The 21,284-nt window shown below is 45.2% G+C and overlaps 1 protein-coding gene across 1 annotated transcript in view; it reads left to right on the top strand.

The window, feature by feature from the left end:
- The window catches only part of HADHA (hydroxyacyl-CoA dehydrogenase/3-ketoacyl-CoA thiolase/enoyl-CoA hydratase (trifunctional protein), alpha subunit), a 42,547-nt gene extending 22,715 nt beyond the window's left edge, over nucleotides 1-19,832 (top strand). Inside the window, exons 11-20 of the mRNA XM_010840586.1 lie at nucleotides 3,101-3,210; nucleotides 7,426-7,560; nucleotides 9,615-9,786; nucleotides 12,923-13,009; nucleotides 15,752-15,892; nucleotides 16,534-16,602; nucleotides 17,378-17,573; nucleotides 18,266-18,380; nucleotides 19,062-19,207; nucleotides 19,295-19,832. Of these exons, the coding sequence (XP_010838888.1) occupies nucleotides 3,101-3,210; nucleotides 7,426-7,560; nucleotides 9,615-9,786; nucleotides 12,923-13,009; nucleotides 15,752-15,892; nucleotides 16,534-16,602; nucleotides 17,378-17,573; nucleotides 18,266-18,380; nucleotides 19,062-19,207; nucleotides 19,295-19,440 (1,317 nt within the window). The 3' untranslated portion in view covers nucleotides 19,441-19,832. The remainder of the gene's footprint in view (nucleotides 1-3,100; nucleotides 3,211-7,425; nucleotides 7,561-9,614; nucleotides 9,787-12,922; nucleotides 13,010-15,751; nucleotides 15,893-16,533; nucleotides 16,603-17,377; nucleotides 17,574-18,265; nucleotides 18,381-19,061; nucleotides 19,208-19,294) is intronic.
- The last annotated feature ends 1,452 nt before the right edge of the window (nucleotides 19,833-21,284 follow it).

Below are 21,284 nucleotides of genomic sequence, written 5' to 3'. Positions count from 1 at the left end.
CTTTAAGCCAACTTTTTCACTCTCCTCTTTCACTTTCATCAAGAGGCTGTTTAGATCTTCTTCACTTTCTGCCATAAGGGTGGTGTCATCTGCATATCTGAGGTTATTGATATTTTTCCCGGCAATCTTGATTCCAGTTTGTGCTTCCTCCAGCCCAGCATTTCTCATGATATACTCTGCATATAAGTTAAATAAGCAGGGTGACAATATACAGCCCTGACGTCCTCCTTTTCCTATTTGGAACCAGTCTGTTGTTCCATGTCCAGTTCTAACTGTTGCTTCCTGACCTGCATACGGGTTTCTCAAGAGGCAGGTCAGGTGGTCTGGTATTCCCATCTCCTTCAGAATTTTCCAGACGGTAAAGCCTCTGCCCGCAATGTGGGATGTCTGGGTTTGATCCCTGGGTTGGGAAGATCCCATGGAGAAGGAGATGGCAACCCACTCCAGTACTCTTGCCTGGAAAATTCCATGGACTGAGGAGCCTGATAGTTTACAGTCCTCGGGTTTGCAAAGAGTCAGACACAATTGAGCGACTTCACGTTCACTTTCAGAATTTTTCACAGTTTATTGTGATCCACACAGTCAAAGGCTTTGGCATAGTCGATAAAGCAGAAATAGATGTTTTTCTGGAACCCTCTTGCTTTTCCGATGATCCAGCAGATGTTGGCAATTTGATCTCTGGTTCCTCTGCCTTTTCTAAAACCAGCTTGAACATCTGGAAGTTCATGGTTCATGTACTGCTAAAGCCTGGCTTGGTGAATTTTGAGCATTACTTTACTAGCGTGTGAGATGAGTGCAATTGTGTGGTAGTTTGAGCATTCTTTGGCATTGCCTTTCTTTGGGATTGGAATGAAAACTGACCTTTTCCAGTCCTGTGGCCACTGCTGAGTTTTCCAAATTTGCTGGCATATTGAGTGCAGCACTTTCATAGCATCATCTTTCAGGATTTGAAAGAGCTCAACTGGAATTCCATCACCTCCACTAGCTTTGTTCGTAGTGTTGCTTTCTAAGGCCAACTTGACTTCACTTTCCAGGATGTCTGGCTCTAGGTGACTGATCACACCATCGTGATTATCTGGGTCATGAAGATCTTTTTTGTACAGTTCTTCTGTGTATTCTTGCCACCTGTTCTTAATATCTTCTGCTTCTGTTAGGTCTATACCATTTCTGTCCTTTATTTAGCCCATCTTTGCATGAAATGTTCCTTTGGTGTTTCTAATTTTCTTGAAGAGGTCTCTAGTCTTTCCCATTCTATCGTTTTCCTCTATTTCTTTGCATTGATTGCTGAATAGGGCTTTCTTATCTCTCCTTGCTATTCTTTGGATGATTGCTCTTCAGTAACACAAAAGGTATCTGAGGAACTCAGGACAAATTCCAGAGAAAACTTTCTTTATCCTGGGTTGCTTACCACAGTGCACTCTGATGAATTCCTTTACATTATCACCAAGTGCAACAACACATACACATATGTACACTAAGATTGAAGCATGTTTCACAAAATAATTAGCCTGTACACTGTGCTCAGTATTTTCTGTCGGTTCTACTTATTACAACGCACTAAATTGGTGTCCACTGATGGATTTCTGCCTGTAGTTTGAAAAATCACTGACTTACTGAATAGAACCTACTTTACCAAGATTAGCAGAACATTGTTTCATGTTCTATTCAGACATGAAGGTAGCATTATTAGCAGGGGTTCCTCCTTTGAAATGCTATTTGTAACCATGTAATTGAACCAGTAAATTCTAGTAATGTTGATGATGGTAATAGCTAAAACCCAGTCATTTTACAAGTGCTCTCATTGACTCCCTACAACAATACTGTAAAATAGGTATTGTTTTTCCCATTTTAATGATGAAGAAAGCTTCACAACTGGGAAATGGCAGGGCCAGGCTTTAAACCCAGTTCTTTCAAATACAGATTCTAAATCTCATGATCTTATCCACTAACTTGAGACTTGTTCTCTGTAAACGTTAAGATACATTTAAAGTGGTAGATGATGAAGAAGGAAATGGCAACCCACTCCAGTATTCTTGCCTGGAGAATCCCATAGACAGAGGAAACTGGCAGGCTACAGTCCATGGGGTCGCAAGAGTTGGACACGACTTAGCGCACTGTCTCACCCCAGAGATCCTGCCACATATACCACAAAAACCAAACATCCCCCCAATGACCTTGGCCCCACTGTTCCAATCACTCCCAGGTGGGAATTCAGGCACATGTTCACAGAGGTCACAGACAACATACATACGGTTCTGTTATGTCCCATATATTACCCTTTCATGTCCCAAGGAAGACATTTTCGCTTAGAGATTTTCATTTAGTGTATCTTTAAAAAATCTTGTGTTAAACTTGCCTCCATCTTTTTCTTGGGTAAGGACAACCCAGAAATGGCCCTTTGTGTCTGTGATGTTGCCATTCACAGCTTTCTTGATAGGCCTAGTACAGTCTTGAGAACAGGGTTGCTGTATGCTGAGTGTCAGACGGTAGCTCTTAGCTTTGTCTATTTTAGGTAGTTATGCTGTGCATTTTTTATTGGTGTACCATGTTTGATTTGTCCCTAATACCTTTGAAGTTTTTCTGAGAAATGAATAATGCAACATGAACTTATTAAAATAAATTTTAAGCCTTTAAAAAATAAATAAAGTGGTAGATGACACATGGGGCAGCCTACTACCTTGGAAAGAGAACTGAAGTTGGGAATCATACTGCCCGGGTTCAAGTTCGCTTTCTGCCCCTTTGAGGCAGGGTAGCTTTGAGCAAGGTCACTTAATTTCTCTGAGCCTCCTCTTCCCAATCTTTAAAATGAGAGTGGTGGTTGAGATAATTGGTCCACTCTAGTTCTGTGAAAAAAGTTGCCACAACCTCTGATGTGGAGAATCTTGAGAGCTCGTTATATCCAAAACCTTGCAAAGCAGTCATCAGAAGTACAGATGAGGAGAATGAGAGAAAGACCCTCAGTAGGAATGACTGACTTCTGCAGCTCAGGACCTGAGGCTTTGCACATGTTGCCCCTGCTCTGCAGAGGAACTGACCCGAAGGAATCCATGTCTCCAAGACTGGGAAGCTCTACCTTTTCTTCTTCTCCTTTACTTTCCAGACATTTGGAGAGCTTGCAATGACCAAAGAATCAAAAGCCTTGATGGGACTTTACCGTGGTCAAACCCAATGCAAGAAGAATAAATTTGGAGCTCCGCAGAAGGAGGTTAAGTAAGTTCAGCTCTGCCTAGGAAGTCCCTGTGGATTTCAGCACATGCTAAGCTCACTGATGCCTCAGTCTTGCCCTAAACTGCTTTTGCCTTCATCGGTATATACCCCTATCCTACCATGGACTTCGTGGCTTTCAGAGCTGTGCTTGTGCTGAGTTTTCTCCAGACCTCTCTGTTGTTGTTTAGTCCCTCAGTCTTGCCTGACCCTTTTGTGACCCCATGAACTGTAGCCCACCACACTCTTCTGTCCATGGGATTCCCTAGGCAAGAATACTGGAGTGGGTTGCCATTGCCTTCTCCAGGGGATCTTCCCAACCCAGGGGTCGAACCCATGTCTTCTGCATTAGCAGGTGGATTCTTTACCACAGAGCCACCTGGGAGGCTCTCCAGACTTCTCTAATGGCTCCTATAGAGGCATTCGTGTGTCACCATTGATGTCCCCTAGAAATCTGGTTTAGGTTCCCGCTTCCTAAACCAAATACACACACTATGTCCTGATTGATGACCTTGTCTATCCCTGTGACTTGAGATACCATCTCTGGGAATTCATACATTTCCCTCATTAAAAAACATAAAGCCTTAGAAATTCCCTGGTGGTCCAGTGGTTAGGACTCCAAGCTTCCACTGCCAGGTGCCTGGGTTCAGTCCTTGGTTGGGGAACTAAGATTCCACAGGCCTCAGCACAGCAAAAAACAAAACAAAACCATAAAGCCTTATTCTAGCCACTAAAGACTTGTCCTTTGTTTCACTTGTAGCCTAAATATTTGAGTCCCCTTACCTATTTCCTATCTATTCTCTTTAGCGAGGCTTTCAGTGTTATGCTGCCTAAATAGGTCTTCAGCATCTGAAGTTTAATAATGTCCCTAAACTCACCCTCTTGCTCAGTGGTTCTTAACCTGGGCACTGTTGCCACTAGGGGACATTTGACAATGTCAGGAGACATTTTTAGGTGTCACAACTGGGGAGGGAGGGATGAGACTGGCGTCTGGTGGCCAGTGGCCAGGAATGTTGCTCAACATCCTGCAGTACATAGGAGAGCCACAAAACAAAGTAACCAGTCCAAAATGCTGGTAGTGCCAAGGTTGAGAAACACTGTCTAGCTGAATTACACAAAGGGGCTTGTGAAAGCAGCTAATGTTACTTCCTTCTCCTTTATAACCTCTCTCACCTTCAGTGAGATTCAAATCTAAAGCAGAAGAGGAAATCAGTAAGAAGTCCAGGTGAGACAGATAAGATTCTTGCCAAGAGGACTGATTTCCAAATTAGAATATGAAATACAATCTTCACTGCTTGTCCAGAACACATGGTGATCAGTATCAATCTGTATCAATTGGTATCAATCTGCCTGTGAACCACCAACGTTGGCAAGTATCTCACATTCAGTGGCTGAGAGCATTTACTTCCATGTTGCAGTGGCATGATGATAGCACTTCAATCTGTACTTCTTCACATATCCTATAGAAATTTACCATTAAATTTTAAATTATAAGTATTTACTTTTAAGAAACCTAGTTAGCCACTCCAAACTCCTATTCTAGTCTGCGTGTAACTCTTAGTATTTTAATATGTATGATACCACCCAGAGAAGCTGTTACTGTGTACTAATACACAGAAAAGACAGGCAGCATGCGTATGAAACCCATGGAAGAAGAAACCAATGAGAATCAAAATACTTAAGCTTATGAAAACTCTGCCCCACAACCTCCACAGTGCAAAAGAAAACTGTAACAGAATGCTCCCAGACTTGAATTCTGTGACCTTAAGTAAATATTTGCTATAAGAAAAAGAATTACTTTGAATCAAAAATTTTCAAAAACTCAGAACTAAACAGACAGAAAAACAGGATGATGTAAGAGTTGACCTAACTTGAGGAAATAAATTGAAGGAAAAGATAACATCGTGTTAGAAATGAAGAATAAATTATAAGGTATGCAGGGCAGACTAGGTTGAACTGAAAATGTAATAAATTGAAGAAAGGGTGTCCTCCTTCCTGCTTCTCTAGTTATCAGTAATAGTTCCACTTCTGTTTCTCTAGGCCTCTTCCCTTTGACTTTGGGGGGTAATTTGAATTCCTTACCTATTTTCTCTTTTCATAAAATATTTTTTTATATGAAGAATGCATTCTTATTATCCTTTTTTAAAAAACTTTTTAAATACTAGATGAATCTGTTTTGTGTTTATGATTTGAATGTTTTATTAATAATATAAAAGGTCTATCAGTATGGATCCTGTAACTTGCTCTTTTTAGTCGGTGGTACAACTTGGAAGAGAGACTGTGTATGATGGTTACATACCAGTTAACTTGTTCCTTTTCATCGCCTACTGATGGACTGGTGGTTATTCCCAATTTTTTCATTATTGTAAACATGACATGACTCTTCATCCTAGCATATCATCTTATGCATAAGTCCATTTCCTTGGAGTAGATAGTAGAATTACTGCGTCATAGAGGATACAATTTTTGGTTTTAATACATTTGACCTCCTAGAATGGGAAAGACTAGAGACCTCTTCAAGAAAATTAGAGATACCAAGGGAACATTTCATGTAAAGATGGGCTAAATAAAGAACAGAAATGGTATGGACCTAACAGAAGCAGAAGATATTAAGAACAGGTGGCAAGAATACACAGAAGAACTGTACAAAAATCTTCACAACCAAGATAATCATGAAGGTGTGATCACTCACCTAGAGCCAGACATCCTGGAATGTGAAGTCATGTGGGCCTTAGAAAGCATCCCTACGAACAAAGCTAGTGAAGGTGATGGAATTCCAGTTGAGCTCTTTCAAATCCTGAAAAATGATGCTGTGAAAGTGCTGCACTCAACATGCCAGCAAATTTGGAAAACTCGGCAGTGGCCACAGGACCAGAAAAGGTCAGTTTTCATTCCAATCCCAAAGAAAGGCAATGCCAAAGAATGCACAAACTACCACACAATTGCACTCATCTCACACACTAGTAAAGTAATGCTCAAAATTCATCAAGCCAGGCTTCAACAATACGTGAACCGTAAACTTTCAGATGTTCAAGCTGGCTTTAGAAAAGGCAGAGGAACCAGAGATCAAATTGCTGACATCCGCTAGATCATGGAAAAAGCAAGAGAGTTCCAGAAAAACATCTATTTCTGCTTTATAGACTATGCCAAAGCCTTTGACTGTGTGGATCACAATAAACTGAAAAATTCTGAGAGGGGAATACCAGACCACCTGACCTGCCTCTTGAGAAACCTATATGCAGGTCAGGAAGCAACAGTTAGAACTGGACATGGAACAACAGACTGGTTCCAAATAGGAAAAGGAGGATGTCCAGGCTGTATATTGTCACCCTGCTTATTTAACTTATATGCAGAATACATCATGAGACATGCTGGGCTGGAAGAAGCACAAGCTGAAATCAAGATTGCCAAGAGACATATCAATAACCTCAGATATGCAGATGACACCACCCTTATGGCAGAAAGTGAAGAAGAACTAAACAGCCTCTTGATGAAAGTGAAAGAGGAGAGTGAAAAAGTTGGCTTAAAGCTCAACATTCAGAAAACAAAGATCATGGCATCCGGTCCCATCACTTCATGGGAAATAGATGGGGAAACAGTGGAAACAGTGTTAGACTTTACTTTTTTGGGCTCCAAAATCCCTGCAGATGGTGATTGCAGCCATGAAATTAAAAAATGCTTACTCCTTGGAAGGAAAGTTATGACCGACCTAGATAGCATATTCAAAAGCAGAGACATTACTTTGGCAACAAAGGTTCGTCTAGTCAAGGCTATGGTTTTTCCTGTGGTCATGTATGGATGTGAGAGTTGGACTGTGAATAAGGCTGAGCACTGAAGAATTGATGCTTTTGAAGTGTGGTGTTGGAGAAGACTCTTGAGAGTCCTTTGGACTGCAAGGAGATCCAACCAGTCCATTCTGAAGGAGATCAGTCCTGGGTGTTCTTTGGAAGGAATGATACTAAAGCTGAAACTCCAGTACTTTGGCCACCTCATGCGAAGAGTGATTCATTGGAAAAGACCCTGATGGTGGGAGGGATTCGGGGCAAGAGGAGAAGGGAACGACAGAGGATGAGATGGCTGGATGGCATCACCGACTCGATGGACGTGAGTTTGAGTGAACTCTGGGAGATGGTAATGGTTTATTGGATGATAACCTGGGCAATCCCACTTTTTACTGAATTAAGAGCTTTTATCAAAAGTCGTTTCATCCTTTCCTTTCAGGCAGCTTGCCGTTCTTGGTGCAGGGCTGATGGGAGCCGGCATTGCTCAAGTCTCCGTGGATAAGGGCCTACAGACCATACTTAAGGACACTACACTGCCCGCGCTGGGTCGAGGACAGCAGCAGGTGTTCAAAGGGTGAGCCTGCTCTCTCTGCCTTTGCTGGGAGAGTAGAATGTGTTTTGATTTTCACCATCACAGTTTGCTTTTTCCTGAACATGATCTGTACTGGATACTCCATATTTAAGTCTTATTTCTTTGATTTTGAGAAACACTAATTCGTTCTTTCACTTTTTTTTTTTTTTTTGCTGTTGTTGCAGACAATGTTATTATAAATCATTAACATCATTGAGTCTATAGTCTTTGAGTGCAGAAGAGAAAACCTTATGTATTAGATGTTTTTAAATATCATGTACGTTATGCTTTGGTATCAGACTAGAAATTGTCCTATTTGTGAATTTTAATTGCTGTATTGTTTTAGAATATTGAAACAGCATGACTGGGTGTGTCTATGGAGAGAACTGAGGTTTGGGATATGAGGAAGCGTGTAATTGCATCCTGAAGATAGGGCTAGGATCTGCACTCATGAGCCTCGTATTTCTTGACTGGCGTGACCATGGAGAAGCAGTTAACTGATTTGGCTCCATAGTGTCTGGATCTTATAGACTGTGACTCCATCTTCCCTCTGAATTAATAAAAGGGAAATATTATTCTTCCTCTTGCCCATCCCCCTTCTCATACCCCACCCCCAGCCGCATAATGCAGAAGGGAAAAGTGGAACAGCAAACTTGGCAAAACTGGGAATCGGTTTCAGCTTATTTCTCTGCTCCAGTGTAATGGACTCTCTGAGGCTGGCTGCACTTTGTCTTACATGTGACTTTTAGCTGAGTGAGCTTTTTGTTTCTTAAATGAATTATGTAGCTTACACATGTTTTTACCCCTTTTCTGCAGAGAGGCTCATATATTGCTGCCATAATACCATGCACCACCTCGCAGGTTTAATCATGTTGGCAGATAGCCACTATCTTAATGTCAAGATAGCAAGGTGCTATAGTAAAAGAGATTCAGAGCCCAGAAATGGCACGTGCTTGGTAACCATTCCCCTGAGGCCAGCACGCAAGTGTTCCCAAACAGCGTTTCATTCTGTCACCCAAATGAGAAATTGCTGCTCTAGAGTAACCTTTTCTCCTCGACCTCTTTTGGATCCAGCTGTCCTGGGTTTCCCTTTTGGCCTTAGAAACATCAGGCTCTGGTGAGTGCCCCTCACCACACTGTTGACTTGGGACATACACATCTCTAGTCCTCCCTTAGGAATAGTTCCATTAGGCATCAGAATTAGAGCAACTAATAATACTTTGAACATTCAGAGGCATCTTATTTGCTGACTGCCAACATAGCTGCCAGAAACCAAGATATTTGAATCCATACTTTAAGACTTTGACTACTACTTTGAACTCACCACGTGGCTTCTTCTTTTGGTTAAGGAAACTAATGAATGGATTGCAGCTCATTCTTAATTCAGAGGAAAACTCTAGGTCATTTATTCTGCAAGTGTGGTCAGAGTGAAACCTAAGAGAGCCTGTTTTCCTTGGCAATAAAAACAATCAGTTCAGTGTCTGAGTAGCAGGAATCTTGTTTAGCTCTCTGGGGAAGAAGAAATGTTGAGTTAATGTTTTATGTAATCAATATACTGTGCTACTAGGTACAGACCAGGAAATGGATTAAGAATATAAGACATAATGCAGGGTCTCTGTCCTCCAGTAGATCACAGTTACAGAATAACGCAATGATATGGAAGCGAGTATAAACTCATGTGGTCTCGGACCCGTGTTGGCTGTCTCCCCTGTTGTAGGTAGAGAATGACTCAAGCTGCTTTTTTGTTTGCCATTCTGGTGTTCATGTTTACTCCTCTTGGCAGATTTAGCTGTTGAATGCAGGTTGGGCATTAGAGGCATCTTGTAGTAGGAGGACTGTGGATGTGAGGGTCAAACTGTCTGAATCCTAGTACCCTCCCTTAACAAGTCTGTCTGAGCTTCTTTGAGCAGCTCAGCTCTCTCAAAATGGGGGGGCATAGCTAACCTCGCTGAATTGGTAGAAAATACACGGTACACTTTCTGGCCCACGGACACTCAGTAAATATTAGTTTCCTGTTCTCCCACTCCGACTAGAGATGTGTTTTGTTTTGTTTCCAGATTGAATGATAAAGTGAAGAAGAAAACACTAACATCATTTGAAAGGGATGCCATGTTCAGCAACTTGATTGGGCAGCTTGATTACCGGGGTTTTGAAAAGGCTGACATGGTGATTGAAGCCGTTTTTGAGGACCTCAACCTTAAGCACAGAGTGCTGAAGGAGGCAGAAGCGGTAAGCACAGGGCCTGCGGTGCTGACTCCTTGTGCAGTGAGTGGAGAACACGGAAACCGGGTTCTTTAAAAGAACTACAAGAAACTCGTGGTTCTGTTCTTAGGGCCCAAACGTAAGGGGTTTTGTTTGTTTCTTTGCAGGGGGTGGATGGGAGAAGGTAAAGTAGCTTTATTTTCTTTGCCAGGTAAAAGGGAGTACAGCAGGCTCCATAGCAGTTTTGAGGTACCCCTCAACGCTGTGTCCCCCCAGACATAAGTTTTTACATGAACCTGTACACTGTGTGTAAAGATCAAATCACAGTCCTCAGGGAAGACACACAAGTACCTTATTAACTGAAGCACAGAGTTCATTAGTCTGACATGGGAGTTTAGTCACCCAGACATACACAGATAACCTCATGGACTGTAGCCCGACATCTTGGCATTTCGGGTTGGCTGCAAGCTACAGCTCAATTCAGGTCTAGGCAGCAGAGGAAATAGGAAGAAACACTCTCCAGGCAGAATTCAGGTGCTCATTTTGTGTAAAATGCTCCTTTGGTCTTGAGTCCACATGCTGTGCACAGTCACCTCTTGAGATGGGATGACATGAACAAAACAAGTACTTAAACCAGGTGGTATGAAGGAGGAGGAAAGAAGATGTGGCAATACTCCAGGTGAGAGGTGGAACCAGGGCCTGGACTAGCCTGCAGTGAAGTAAACAGAGTGGAGGTCCGTAAACGGTGTACATAAAGTGGCACTGACTTGGCAACATTCCAGGCTTCTCAAGTAGTGGGCTGTGTTCCTAGGACTCCTGCCACTTGAGGACAATCTCTGCTGTACTCAAGACCGCGGGTTTAGAAACTAAAGAGCAGCAGCTCGGGTTGGGGACAGATTCCACTTGTGAAACACACATTCCAAAGTCTTCTCTTTAGACAGAGTGCAATGGAGAGTCAGCTGCAGGAGAATATTCAGAAGAGCAGGGTAGGTGTGTGACCCTCTGTCCTGAGGTGGCCCTGTCCCAGAGATGTATGCCCAGTGTTTCTGGGGCTTCAGGGGGCACTCCAGCAGGCACCAGAGGGAAGGCTGAGGGGCGGTAAAAGTAGACACAGCCATTCACCACTGAAAGAGCATTTGTCACTTGATGGGATAATGGTGTTTGCTTCCGGAAAATCAGGCTTTGGGAGGATCTGTGTGTAGAGAAGTTTGTTAGGGTTAGCAGTTGGAAAGCCAGTGATCACAGAAAAGAAGAAAGAGGGATAAGATCAGGAGATGTACAGGCTGTAAACAAATCAATACAGTACTTCAAGCCAAAGGGAGAAGAGAAAGGAAAGAGAAAGAAAAGCGAAGGGGTTTCCTGTGTCCATGCAGGCCATAGAGGGAAGGCACCAGGGAAAAGGCAGCAGACGGAGATAAGAAGAGGAGGGTGTTCAGGGAGTCATGAACTTTTAGCCGATAGTAAGAAAAGAGTAGGAAGATGATTGCCAAACGTAAAGTCCAAGATGTCATGTATGTTGTGGATATTTATGTAATAAATCACTGGCCTTTACCTCTTTAGTGAAGCTAGTGAAATCATCTAAGGTAGGAGATACTCAAAGAAGTCCTTCAGAAAGAGTAGAAAAGAGCAAGGTCCAGAACAGAGCTGTCTTTAGAGCATCAAAAAATTTCAGGTGCAAGACCTTTAGTAGAGCCTAAGATCCTGGGCTCTGCTTTCTTTAAAGGCAAATGGTAAAGCTGAGTCCACTGAGTGTTCCTCAGGGATTCAAAATTTCACTTCTTTCCTCTCCACAGAGCTAAAGAAACTCCCTCCTTTGATATCTTCATAATCCGTATCTCCAGACTCCTCACTGTCTCGGTCATTTCTTCTGTTGTCTTCACCATGTCTCAGCGTTCTCTTGGCGTATGAGAAACCACCACAGACCACCACAAATCACCATGACCTTTTCACAGTTCTGCAGTTAGGGCAGGGCTCCAAGAGGCGGCTTGCCCTTAACTCCAGGTGGCTTCCCAGTAGGGGTGCTCGCGAGACTGCATTCAGCAGAAAGCTTATTGGGGCCCCTCCTGTGGCCTGTCCTCACTTAGTGGCTGAACCAGAACTTCTTTGCAGCATGGCTGCCGGCGTCCAAGAGAGCAGAGCAGAAGCCATCGGGCTTCACTAGGCGAGGCCTGCAACTGGCAGAGTCACTTCTGCTGCTTTCCATTGGTAAAAGCACATCACAGGCCAGGCCAGGTTTAAGGGGAGGGGAAGGAGACTCCCCCTCTGGATGCACAGAGACACACATGTACCAGGAGGGACATGTTGTTGCCAGCCATCTTTGGAGACATTGGTTTGCTCTTCATAGAGAATTTTACCACCAACATTAGACACTATACCACTAATGACACAGCTTGAGACTGTTAGCTTCTGCCCATCGGGCTCTACTTTTGACTTACACTATACTTTTGATTAAATTAGATCATGGGGAACTTCCCTGGTGGTCCAGTGGCTAAGACTCCACACTCCTAATGCAAGTGGCCCAGGTTCAGCCCCTGGTCAGGGAACTAGATACCACATTCCGCAACTAAGACCCAGCGCAACCAAATAAAAATAATAAAAAATAAGATCATGGGCTCTGTACACAAGTTTACTGCCAAGCCAGGTTTTGCCCATTAGATGCCTACTTTTTTCCTCTTTCTTCTTTTTCATAAAATCTTAATACAGTCCTTTATCTTTATCCTCATTTTAATCGGTCTTGCTTTATACCCATTGTTTCAGTGAATCAAATGTATCTTGAACCTTGATTCTCAGCTCTGATGTTAGGATTCTGCTTGCCCAGATTTGCACAAGTTTGACAGGTGTGCATTCCATGTTTTTCATCTAATCATCTGAATAAAAGTGTGAATAAGTCAAGATTGTGTGCAGAATGCTGAGACAGTCTACATTAGAGACTATTCTCCAGTGCAATAAAGCTAAGTTAATAGTATTCTTGTACTGTAGATATAATTATAGTGGTGTGCCATTTCTGAGTATCACATGTGTAACATGAAATAGGCATGCACGTTATGGTTTATTCTTACAAAGATGAGGATGGCAGAGACCCAGTTGTCGCTCATTGACTGCTTTGGGCTGTCGTCACCTCCCGGGCCTACCTGACACATTCTTAAATGCTTTTCTCCTGTAGGTGATTCCAGATCACTGTGTCTTTGCCAGCAACACGTCTGCTCTTCCGATCGGTGAGATTGCTACTGTCAGTAAAAGACCTGAGAAGGTAAATTCTGAGCAGAGGAAAATTCTGAAATGTTTTGCTGCTTCAGGCTCACTGATGAAGGCTTAGAACTTGAGAAGGGAGAGGTATGGATTATAAAGTGGGTGAGGGTGATGATGTAGTCCCAGAAACTGGTCACAGAAAAGCTAGTAACATGACCAGTGTGAGATGAAGAAACAAGTGAAGTACAACTAAAATATACCTTATAGATGATTTGCATTCTTAATGGGAATTATTATTCAGGCTCAGACTATAAAAGCTACCTTTTTTTTTTACAGTTGGGTATTGAAAGCCAGGCTCTAAAACAAGAGATGCTCCAAAAATAACACTTGAGCTACAGAGCATTCTCTGGTGACTGTCTGGAATGGGTTTGGTTCCCACTGCGGACCCAGAGATGGAAGATCTTGGGGTGCAGTGGGATGTGTCCACACATGGGTTTGCTTAGAGCTTCTCCCCAGGACAGGAGAGGGGTAGGTGTAGAAGCACTTCACTGTGAATGTTTGAAACAGTACCTGAAAATTTATCTTTGAGCTTCTGCTCTCTACCAGAGAAATCAAGTGCAATCATTCAAGGAGAAAAAAAACAGTTCACCTCTCTGGAGGACAGCAGTTAGCCTCAGCTAACCAGAACCAGCCAGAAGTCAGCAGGAAATATAAAAGGCCTTTAAACAGCCATAACTGTTAATACAAAGTCCATGTGCTCCAAACCTAAAAGTCTATTGATTGCTGTTCTAATAGCTTGCTGACACAGGGTTATCTTGTTTCCCAGCATGCAGCAGATTAGAGGTCACATGGCCTGATAGAGGCAGGCTCAGTAATGGCAGGAGGAGGTTGCAGGGAGAAGTAGCAGCTGTGAGTGTGGCCCTGCAGGAAGACACCAGACACAGGGTCAAGGCAGATCTGGCCACGTCATAACCACTCGCAGCAGCTCTTCAGCACTGAGGCAGCAGAGGAGACCCTGCTGTTGTGTCTGTGATGCTAACCTCTCTTTCTCCCCCGTGGAGTGGAACAAGCGGCACACTTTGTGTTCCTCACCCCCAGAGGCCTTGAGCTTTTGTCTTTTGCTTGCCTATGTCATTCATGTAAGAGTAAGGCCACGGCAGCCCAAGCAGGGCGACCAGCCATCTCGATGTGCCCAGGACACAGGCCCTCCAGTACTCCACCTGGGAAGTATTCCACCTGGGAATGTCCCAGAAATCTAGGACAGAGGTGGTTACCTTTTGGCACAACTTTTTTGAGCAATGTAAACAGGTTTTGCCTGGGGTAGTGATTACGTGGGTAGATACACAGTTATCAGAACTTAGCAAACTGAGTGCTGTTAAGGTCTGTGCATTTTATTGTATATAAATTACACATAGTGCAAACTCTTTTTGCTCAGGAGTATAGTCTGAATCAGGTCCTATCTTTTAAGTATTTTAGACATAAGTAGAAGAATAATTTAGAGGTTAAAAGCAACTTTGGGATTGATAAGTTGGTGTAACATTTCAGTGACCTGTGTGTCACACAATGGGACGTGGGCAAGCTGTGGAGACAGGCCCACCTGGATGGAGTCCCACCCTGCTGTTTACTAACTGACCCTGAGCTACTAATACTAACCTCCTGATTAAGCTTTCTTCCTCATCTAGATAATTAGACTGACTAGTTCACAGAGTTGTAATGGATTACATGTAAAGAATAAATGATAAATGTGCTAATGAACAGTGGATAGTAAGCAGTCAGTCAATGGTAGATATTAGTTATAGGTGAAGTAGGGGACAGGGGGCAAAACTATGAATTAATGGATAGACTTCTGTCACAATTTAGTTGTGAAGACTGCCTAATTGTTAGCTTATTGAGGCTGTTGTCAAATTTTAGCATGTACCAGAATCACCTGGAGGGATTCTTAAACACAGATCTGGGCCCTGCCCCTAGAGTACCTCATTCAGTAGGTCTGGGGAGGGCCTGAGAATTCGCAGTTCTAACATTGCCAGGCGATGCTAGTGCTGCTGGTCCGGGTACTTGACTTTGAGAATCACTGGTTTAATGACACTTGAGGGAATCTGAGTGTTGAGAAATGTTATTTAAACCCAGTGCAGTCATCCCTCTGTGTCCTTAGGGGATTAGTTCTGGAACCCCAAGTCCCTTATAGAAATAGTGCAGCACAGGGAATTCAGTTGGCCCTCTGTATCCTCAGGTTTCACATCCAAGGATTCAGACCAATTGATTGAATCAAATTCAGCCAGTTGGATCCTATTTTAGCTGAACCTGTATGTGCAAAATCTGTGAATGGGAAGGGCAGACAGTATCCTGGTGGTGAGACCCATCTGTGTAAAATCTAGATGCATCTCTGACAGTCCAGCATATTAAGTAATTCTTCTGCCTGTCTCCCCCCACCCATTAAAAAGTGGACCCTCTCACCCAAACCATTCATCATTAATATAATTGGAACCTTCACTCATTCTTTCCCAATAAATCTAATTTGGCCTTTAGCTGTAGGTTTGGCATTAATTGTGGATAAGATCCATTGCCCTCAGTGAAAAGCCCTAGAAGCAAATGGAAGAGAATTTTGGGTAGCTCTCCCATGAACATACTGGACTCTTATTAATCAAAGAACCATGAAACCAAGCCATTTGACCATATCAAGCCAGTATTCCCTTACTACAACAGCCTTTCTCTGCAGTGCTTTCCTAGCAAAAAAAAAAGAACCCTATTAAGTTTCCCCTCTCAAGAGTTCTTAAGTCTGGCAGTGTTTTGTCCCCCTTGCCAGGTGATCGGCATGCACTACTTCTCTCCCGTGGACAAGATGCAGCTGCTGGAGATTATCACAACTGAGAAGACTTCGAAGGACACAACTGCCTCTGCTGTAGATGTTGGCCTCAGACAAGGGAAGGTCATCATTGTGGTTAAGGTAAGGAGCTGTGGATAAGAGCAGCAGATTCAGAAAAGAGCCATGAAAACTCCTTATATGTCCAGGCTTCTTGGTGACTCTTCAGGTCAAATAGATCAGCCTTTGATATGATTGGGCTTCCCTGGTGGCCCAGATGGTAAAGCATCTGCCTGCAATGCGGAAGACCCAGGTTCTGATCCCCGGGTCAGGAAGATTCCCTGGAAAAGGAAATGGCAACCCACTCCAGTACTCTTGCCTGGAAAATTCCATGGACAGAGGAGCCTGGTAGGCTACAGTCCTTGGTGTTGCAGAGTCAGAAATGACTGAGCAACTTCACTTTCTTTCTTTCTTTGACATGATTTCCCCTTAGTCATCTACAGTATGGACAGTGGTGTGACTACTGCTGAGTCGGGGTCTGGGACACAGCAGGTTTTCCCAACTATTCCAGACTTTGCAGGTGATGTGAGACTATCTCCTGTCCTCTTGGAATTGAACTAGGCTGCCCCCGGCTCTGGCTTCTGCAGTTCAATATTAAGGATTCTGACTGAGATTATAAATCACCTTAAATTTTGAAATGGCTCCTGGGGAAGGGAGACCACTTTCAGACTCGGGCAGTGCCCTCAGCCGAGGGGCCCATGAGCTCGTGTTCTCTCCCTTTGCAGGATGGACCTGGCTTCTATACCACCAGGTGCCTCACACCCATGATGTCTGAAGTCATCAGAATTCTCCAGGTTGGTATCACTCTCAGAATGCTGGAGGCATCTTCCACTCCTGAAACTAGTTTTCCAGACTGGTAATGTCAAGATGAAGAGCAGACTTCCTTCTAATACACTGACTGCTGGCTCTTCTCCAGGAAGGCCTTTTGCTGCCCTTCCATTCCACCCACTGTTGGGATGTCATGGGCGAAAATGCAGAATTTTAGCTCTGCTCCCCAAGCGTCCTCCCTGCTCCAGTCACCCCGAGGCCTCCCGACATGCTCTATGTGCTGTTTCTGCATCTTCATCCAGAACAGGACCCGTTTGGTCTGATTGGTGCTGTACCTGCTTCTGCCACACACAGACCCCTCTGGTAGCCATCCAGGTTGGTCAGTGGCAGAAAGGGCTGGCCACACTCGCCGGGCTCCCATTAGACTCAGGGATCACGGGCTGCTGCAGCCCTGCTCCCTGGTGATGTCTCCTCTCTCAGGGTAGGGAACCTTACCACATCTGGCATGGAATCTCGGTATTCTTGAGATTCAGGATTGCAAACAAGAAAGATATGAATAATTTGTTCATGTCTAGACCTCCTTTGAATGCCATAGGTTAGGAAAGGTTCACACTTTCTCCTGGGGCTCTCCAGCCTCTTTGTGCTTCCCTGTGTGTATCAGTCCCAGTCCTGGGTCTGACCTGGCAGTGCCCAGAAGAGAAGTGGGCGCTACACCAGGCTGATTCTGAGAGCAGCACGGGGTGCCCTTAGGGGAGTCTGGGACAGCCTTCCCCTGAGGTCCTGGGTTTGCTGCCCATCCAGGAAGGAGTCGGCCCTAAGAAGCTGGACTCCCTGACCACCAGCTTCGGCTTCCCTGTGGGCGCCGCTACACTGGTAGATGAAGTTGGTGTGGATGTCGCAAAACACGTGGCAGAAAATCTCGGCAAAGAGTTTGGGGAGCGGTTTGCAGGTGGAAGCCTGGAAATGCTGCAGCAGATGATATCCAAGGGCTTCCTGGGTGAGTAGCCTCAGAGAAATGGAACTAGCACCATGAGTAACGGTCCCTGCGACCCAAGAGCTGCAGAGGCCTGGGTGGAAGAGTGTATTTTCTCAACAGAGCCCCCTGTCATAGGGAATTTAAAAATGATTTCATGACAGCCTCTTCTTAGGCTGGGCCTGTAGATTATGGACAAAAGGCGGAACTCTGGCCTCCTGAGGCTCTGCCATTGCCCATGCAATGCAAGATTGACAGGCATTTCATCCCACCCACAGCCTCTACTACACCCATGGTACTGCAGGAGCCCTGCACCCAGGCTTTCCATGTTCTCTGACCACCTGTGTGGAGAAAGTAAACCTCTGAGTATGTAATTGAGGCCCACCAGAGAGGTGGCTTTCTCTCTCGGTAAAGTAGCAACAAAATCAACACCAGGACCTGACGTCCAAGGGCCTGGTACTGCAGGCGTGGACATTAACACTCGCCCACACAGCCTTTCCCACCCAGGTACCTGGATTTCAAGCTCCAAGAAATATAAGCTCTCTTTTCCTTCTCTGCCAACTCTTCTGACAAATACTAATTTCTGGGGTAGGCTAGATCTACAAATTCAGGAGTATGGAAAAGAGGCTAGGGCTTTCTAGTAGACTAGCAGAGAAGAGAATTCTCAGTGCTGAGCTCTGAGAAATCATAACTCTGCCTTTTCTTGCTTATTTTAGGTCGCAAGTCTGGGAAGGGCTTTTACATCTACCAGGAGGGTGTGAAGAATAAGAATTTGAATTCTGACATGGACAGTATTTTGGCAAGTCTGAAGATGCCTTCTCAGCCTGACGTGTAAGTTCAGTTGAGGGGCTATCAGTGTGGAAGTGTGTTCCTCACCAGCCCAAAGCTTCTTGGACCCTCCACAGTCCTTTTTTTTTTTTTTTTTTATGATCACCATATGTGATCAGAGAAAACATTTCCTAATTCTTAACACTTTCTGCCTTTCCACATTCCACCTCATTCTCTACTAGACATCAGGGTAAGGACTGCAGCCAAGCCTTGGGAAGGCCTCTGGATAAGCCGTGGAGGGTGCCAGAAATCAACTAGAAAGTTCTCCTGGGCTTGCTCAACCTGCACACCGTTCACTGTCATCTGTAGTCAGTACCTGCTGATATCAGGACATACTGTCTACCCTGCAGGGCCTGTGCTCGGTGCTCGTTTCCAGTTAATCAGGGCAGGCAGCTCTCTACTGTCCTTTTCCAAGGTCGGCTCCTTCTCTAGAGGCAGAAGTTCATTAGGGCTGGCCCCAAGCACCAGCGGAGAAGGAATTGGCAACCTGCTCCAGTATTCTTGCCTGGAGAATCCCATGGACAGAGGAGCCCGGCAGTCCATGGGGTCGCAGAGAGTTAGACATGACTGAGCAACTAACACCCGAGCTCCAGCAGCACCAGCCCTCACTCCCATTCCGTGCTGGGGCCCCTACATCCTCCCCTTTGACTCTTCCTCTCCCTGAATGTCTCTCCCTGTTGGCAGCTCCTCAGACGAAGACATCCAGTACCGCCTAGTGACCAGGTTTGTGAACGAAGCCATCCTGTGCCTGCAGGAAGGGGTTTTGGCCACGCCCACAGAGGGAGACATCGGTGCGGTCTTTGGGCTTGGCTTCCCCCCATGTCTTGGAGGTCAGTCTTGCAAGTCAAAAAAGTAGCTTACTTCACCCCAGAGCTTGTTTCGCTTCTCCTTCAACAAAATCCTCTTTCTGCATTCAGGGCCCTTCCACTTTGTGGATCTGTACGGGGCACAGAAAATAGTGGACCGGCTCCGGAAGTACGAGGCTGCCTATGGAAAACAGTTCACCCCGTGTCAGCTGCTTGTGGACCATGCCAACAACCCTAACAAGAAGTTCTACCAATGAGCAGGCCCTGTCCCCTGCCCACTCGCCCACTAACGCCAACCATGGCAGCACTGTTTCTCAACAGAGTGGCATCTAGATTTATCAGAGTGACCAGAAGGAAGACAAACTCTGGCATTGGTTATGTGCCTTGATTAAAGTGCCTTTGGCTAGGACATCTCTCCCTCCCAGCTAAGTCTGGCTGTGATGTAGTTTGTACTTCCTGTTGGAAGGTGGAACCCTCTGTGTGCACCAGTTTATAAGCCTCGAGCCCTAGGGTGGCAGTGTTTCTGGAGCCATCCTTGTTGCCTGCTCCTCCCGAGAGGCCAGTGGTGGTCACTGGTGGCCAGTGGTGGTGAGGACAAGTTTGCACTCAGCCAGATACTTAACAATAAAAATCAAACTGTTCATCAGTCTGACTGCCCATTGCCTTCTTTTCTGTCATTGCCCTTCTGGTGTAACCCCCTTTCCTTCAAAGAGTAAGCTGGAATAAAGCCCTGTGCTCTGGGGTAGGAATGTGTTGGGAGCTTGGAGCAGCACCTTAAGAGAGAAGTTGCGGTGATGGAGAATGGCCTTTGATCCCTGGGTCTGGAAGATCTGGAGGGAGGGCACAGCAACCCACTCCAGTATTCTTGCCTGGAGAATCCTCAGGAACAGAGGAGCCTGGTGGGCTACAATCCATAGCATCGCAAAGAGTTGGACACAACTGAAGTGACTTAGCATGCATGCATGCACATGTAAGAGCTTTGGCTGGGCTTCTGCTTACAGCAGGGAAGAGTCCTGGCTAAACCAAACAGTAGGAGAGGTATGGAGGGCCAGCGTGTGAGAGAGACTCCTTTTCCCAAACTGCATATCCTCGGTGGACAGTTTTACCCAGTTCCTTTCTTGGTATAACTTATTCCTGTGCGTGCTCGGAATGTTTATGGAACGTTGGAATTAGGCAGTTGTTCAGTTGCTAAGTCGTGTTCGACTCTTTGTGACCCCATGGACTGCAGCATGCCAGGCCTCCCTGTCCCTGTCTCCCGGAGTTTGTCCAAGTTCATGTCCTTTGAATCGGTGATGCTATCCAATCCTCTCATCCTCTGCACTAGGCAGAGGAGGTAACACTTTTCTGGTCAGTGCATCCTGCACATCTCAGCTGCCGCAGAGCACAGAAGGTAGACAATGCCCAAATACCTACCACTGCCTGCACTCGACTGACACCTTCACTCTGCCCGGCCCCTTGCCCTCAGGTGGAGTAAGTTCCTGCACTTGTATTCTGGCAGAAACAGTGCCCAGTCCAGGTAAACAGCTCTGGGGCTCCTCTCGGGTCTGGCAGAAGGATCCACTGAATGTACAGAACTGTAATTCAGGTCCTATCACGCTGCACCATCCTGACTTGGAGATGTCACCGATCCCTCCTACCTCTGCTCCAGCTGTGAGCACTTCAGTATCCCCCCCGGTCCCAGTTCTGCTGTGGGGACCAGCAAGTGGGGAGCTCTGCCCCAGCTCAACACTCAACAGTTGGCTGCTAGGAAGCCAGACTCTGAACACCAAGGCATCTCTGAGTTGGAGTTTTCAGGTGACCCACAGAAGGTAGAGAACTGATCCTCTACACCAAGGCCAATGGCAGTGTCAGGGCAGGGGTCTGAGCAGCCTCAAGGCAGGCGTTTGGACAAGACAGGAAATTAAACCTGGGTAGGAGCATGGGGCTCTGAAGTATGATCTTTCCACCCAGCAGCCCTAACTGCTGTGCTGTCGCTCAGTCGTGTCCGACTCTGTGACCCCATGGACTGTAGCCCGCCAGGCTCCTCTGTCGATGGGATTTCCCAGGAAAGAATACTGGAGTGGATCCATTTCCTTCTCCAAGGGATCTTTCTAACCCAGCT

Source organism: Bison bison, unplaced genomic scaffold (genome assembly GCF_000754665.1).
Source record: "Bison bison bison isolate TAMUID 2011002044 unplaced genomic scaffold, Bison_UMD1.0 scf7180017864145, whole genome shotgun sequence".
NCBI classification, from domain to species: domain Eukaryota; kingdom Metazoa; phylum Chordata; class Mammalia; order Artiodactyla; family Bovidae; genus Bison; species Bison bison.
This window is presented reverse-complemented; position numbering and strand designations above follow the sequence as displayed.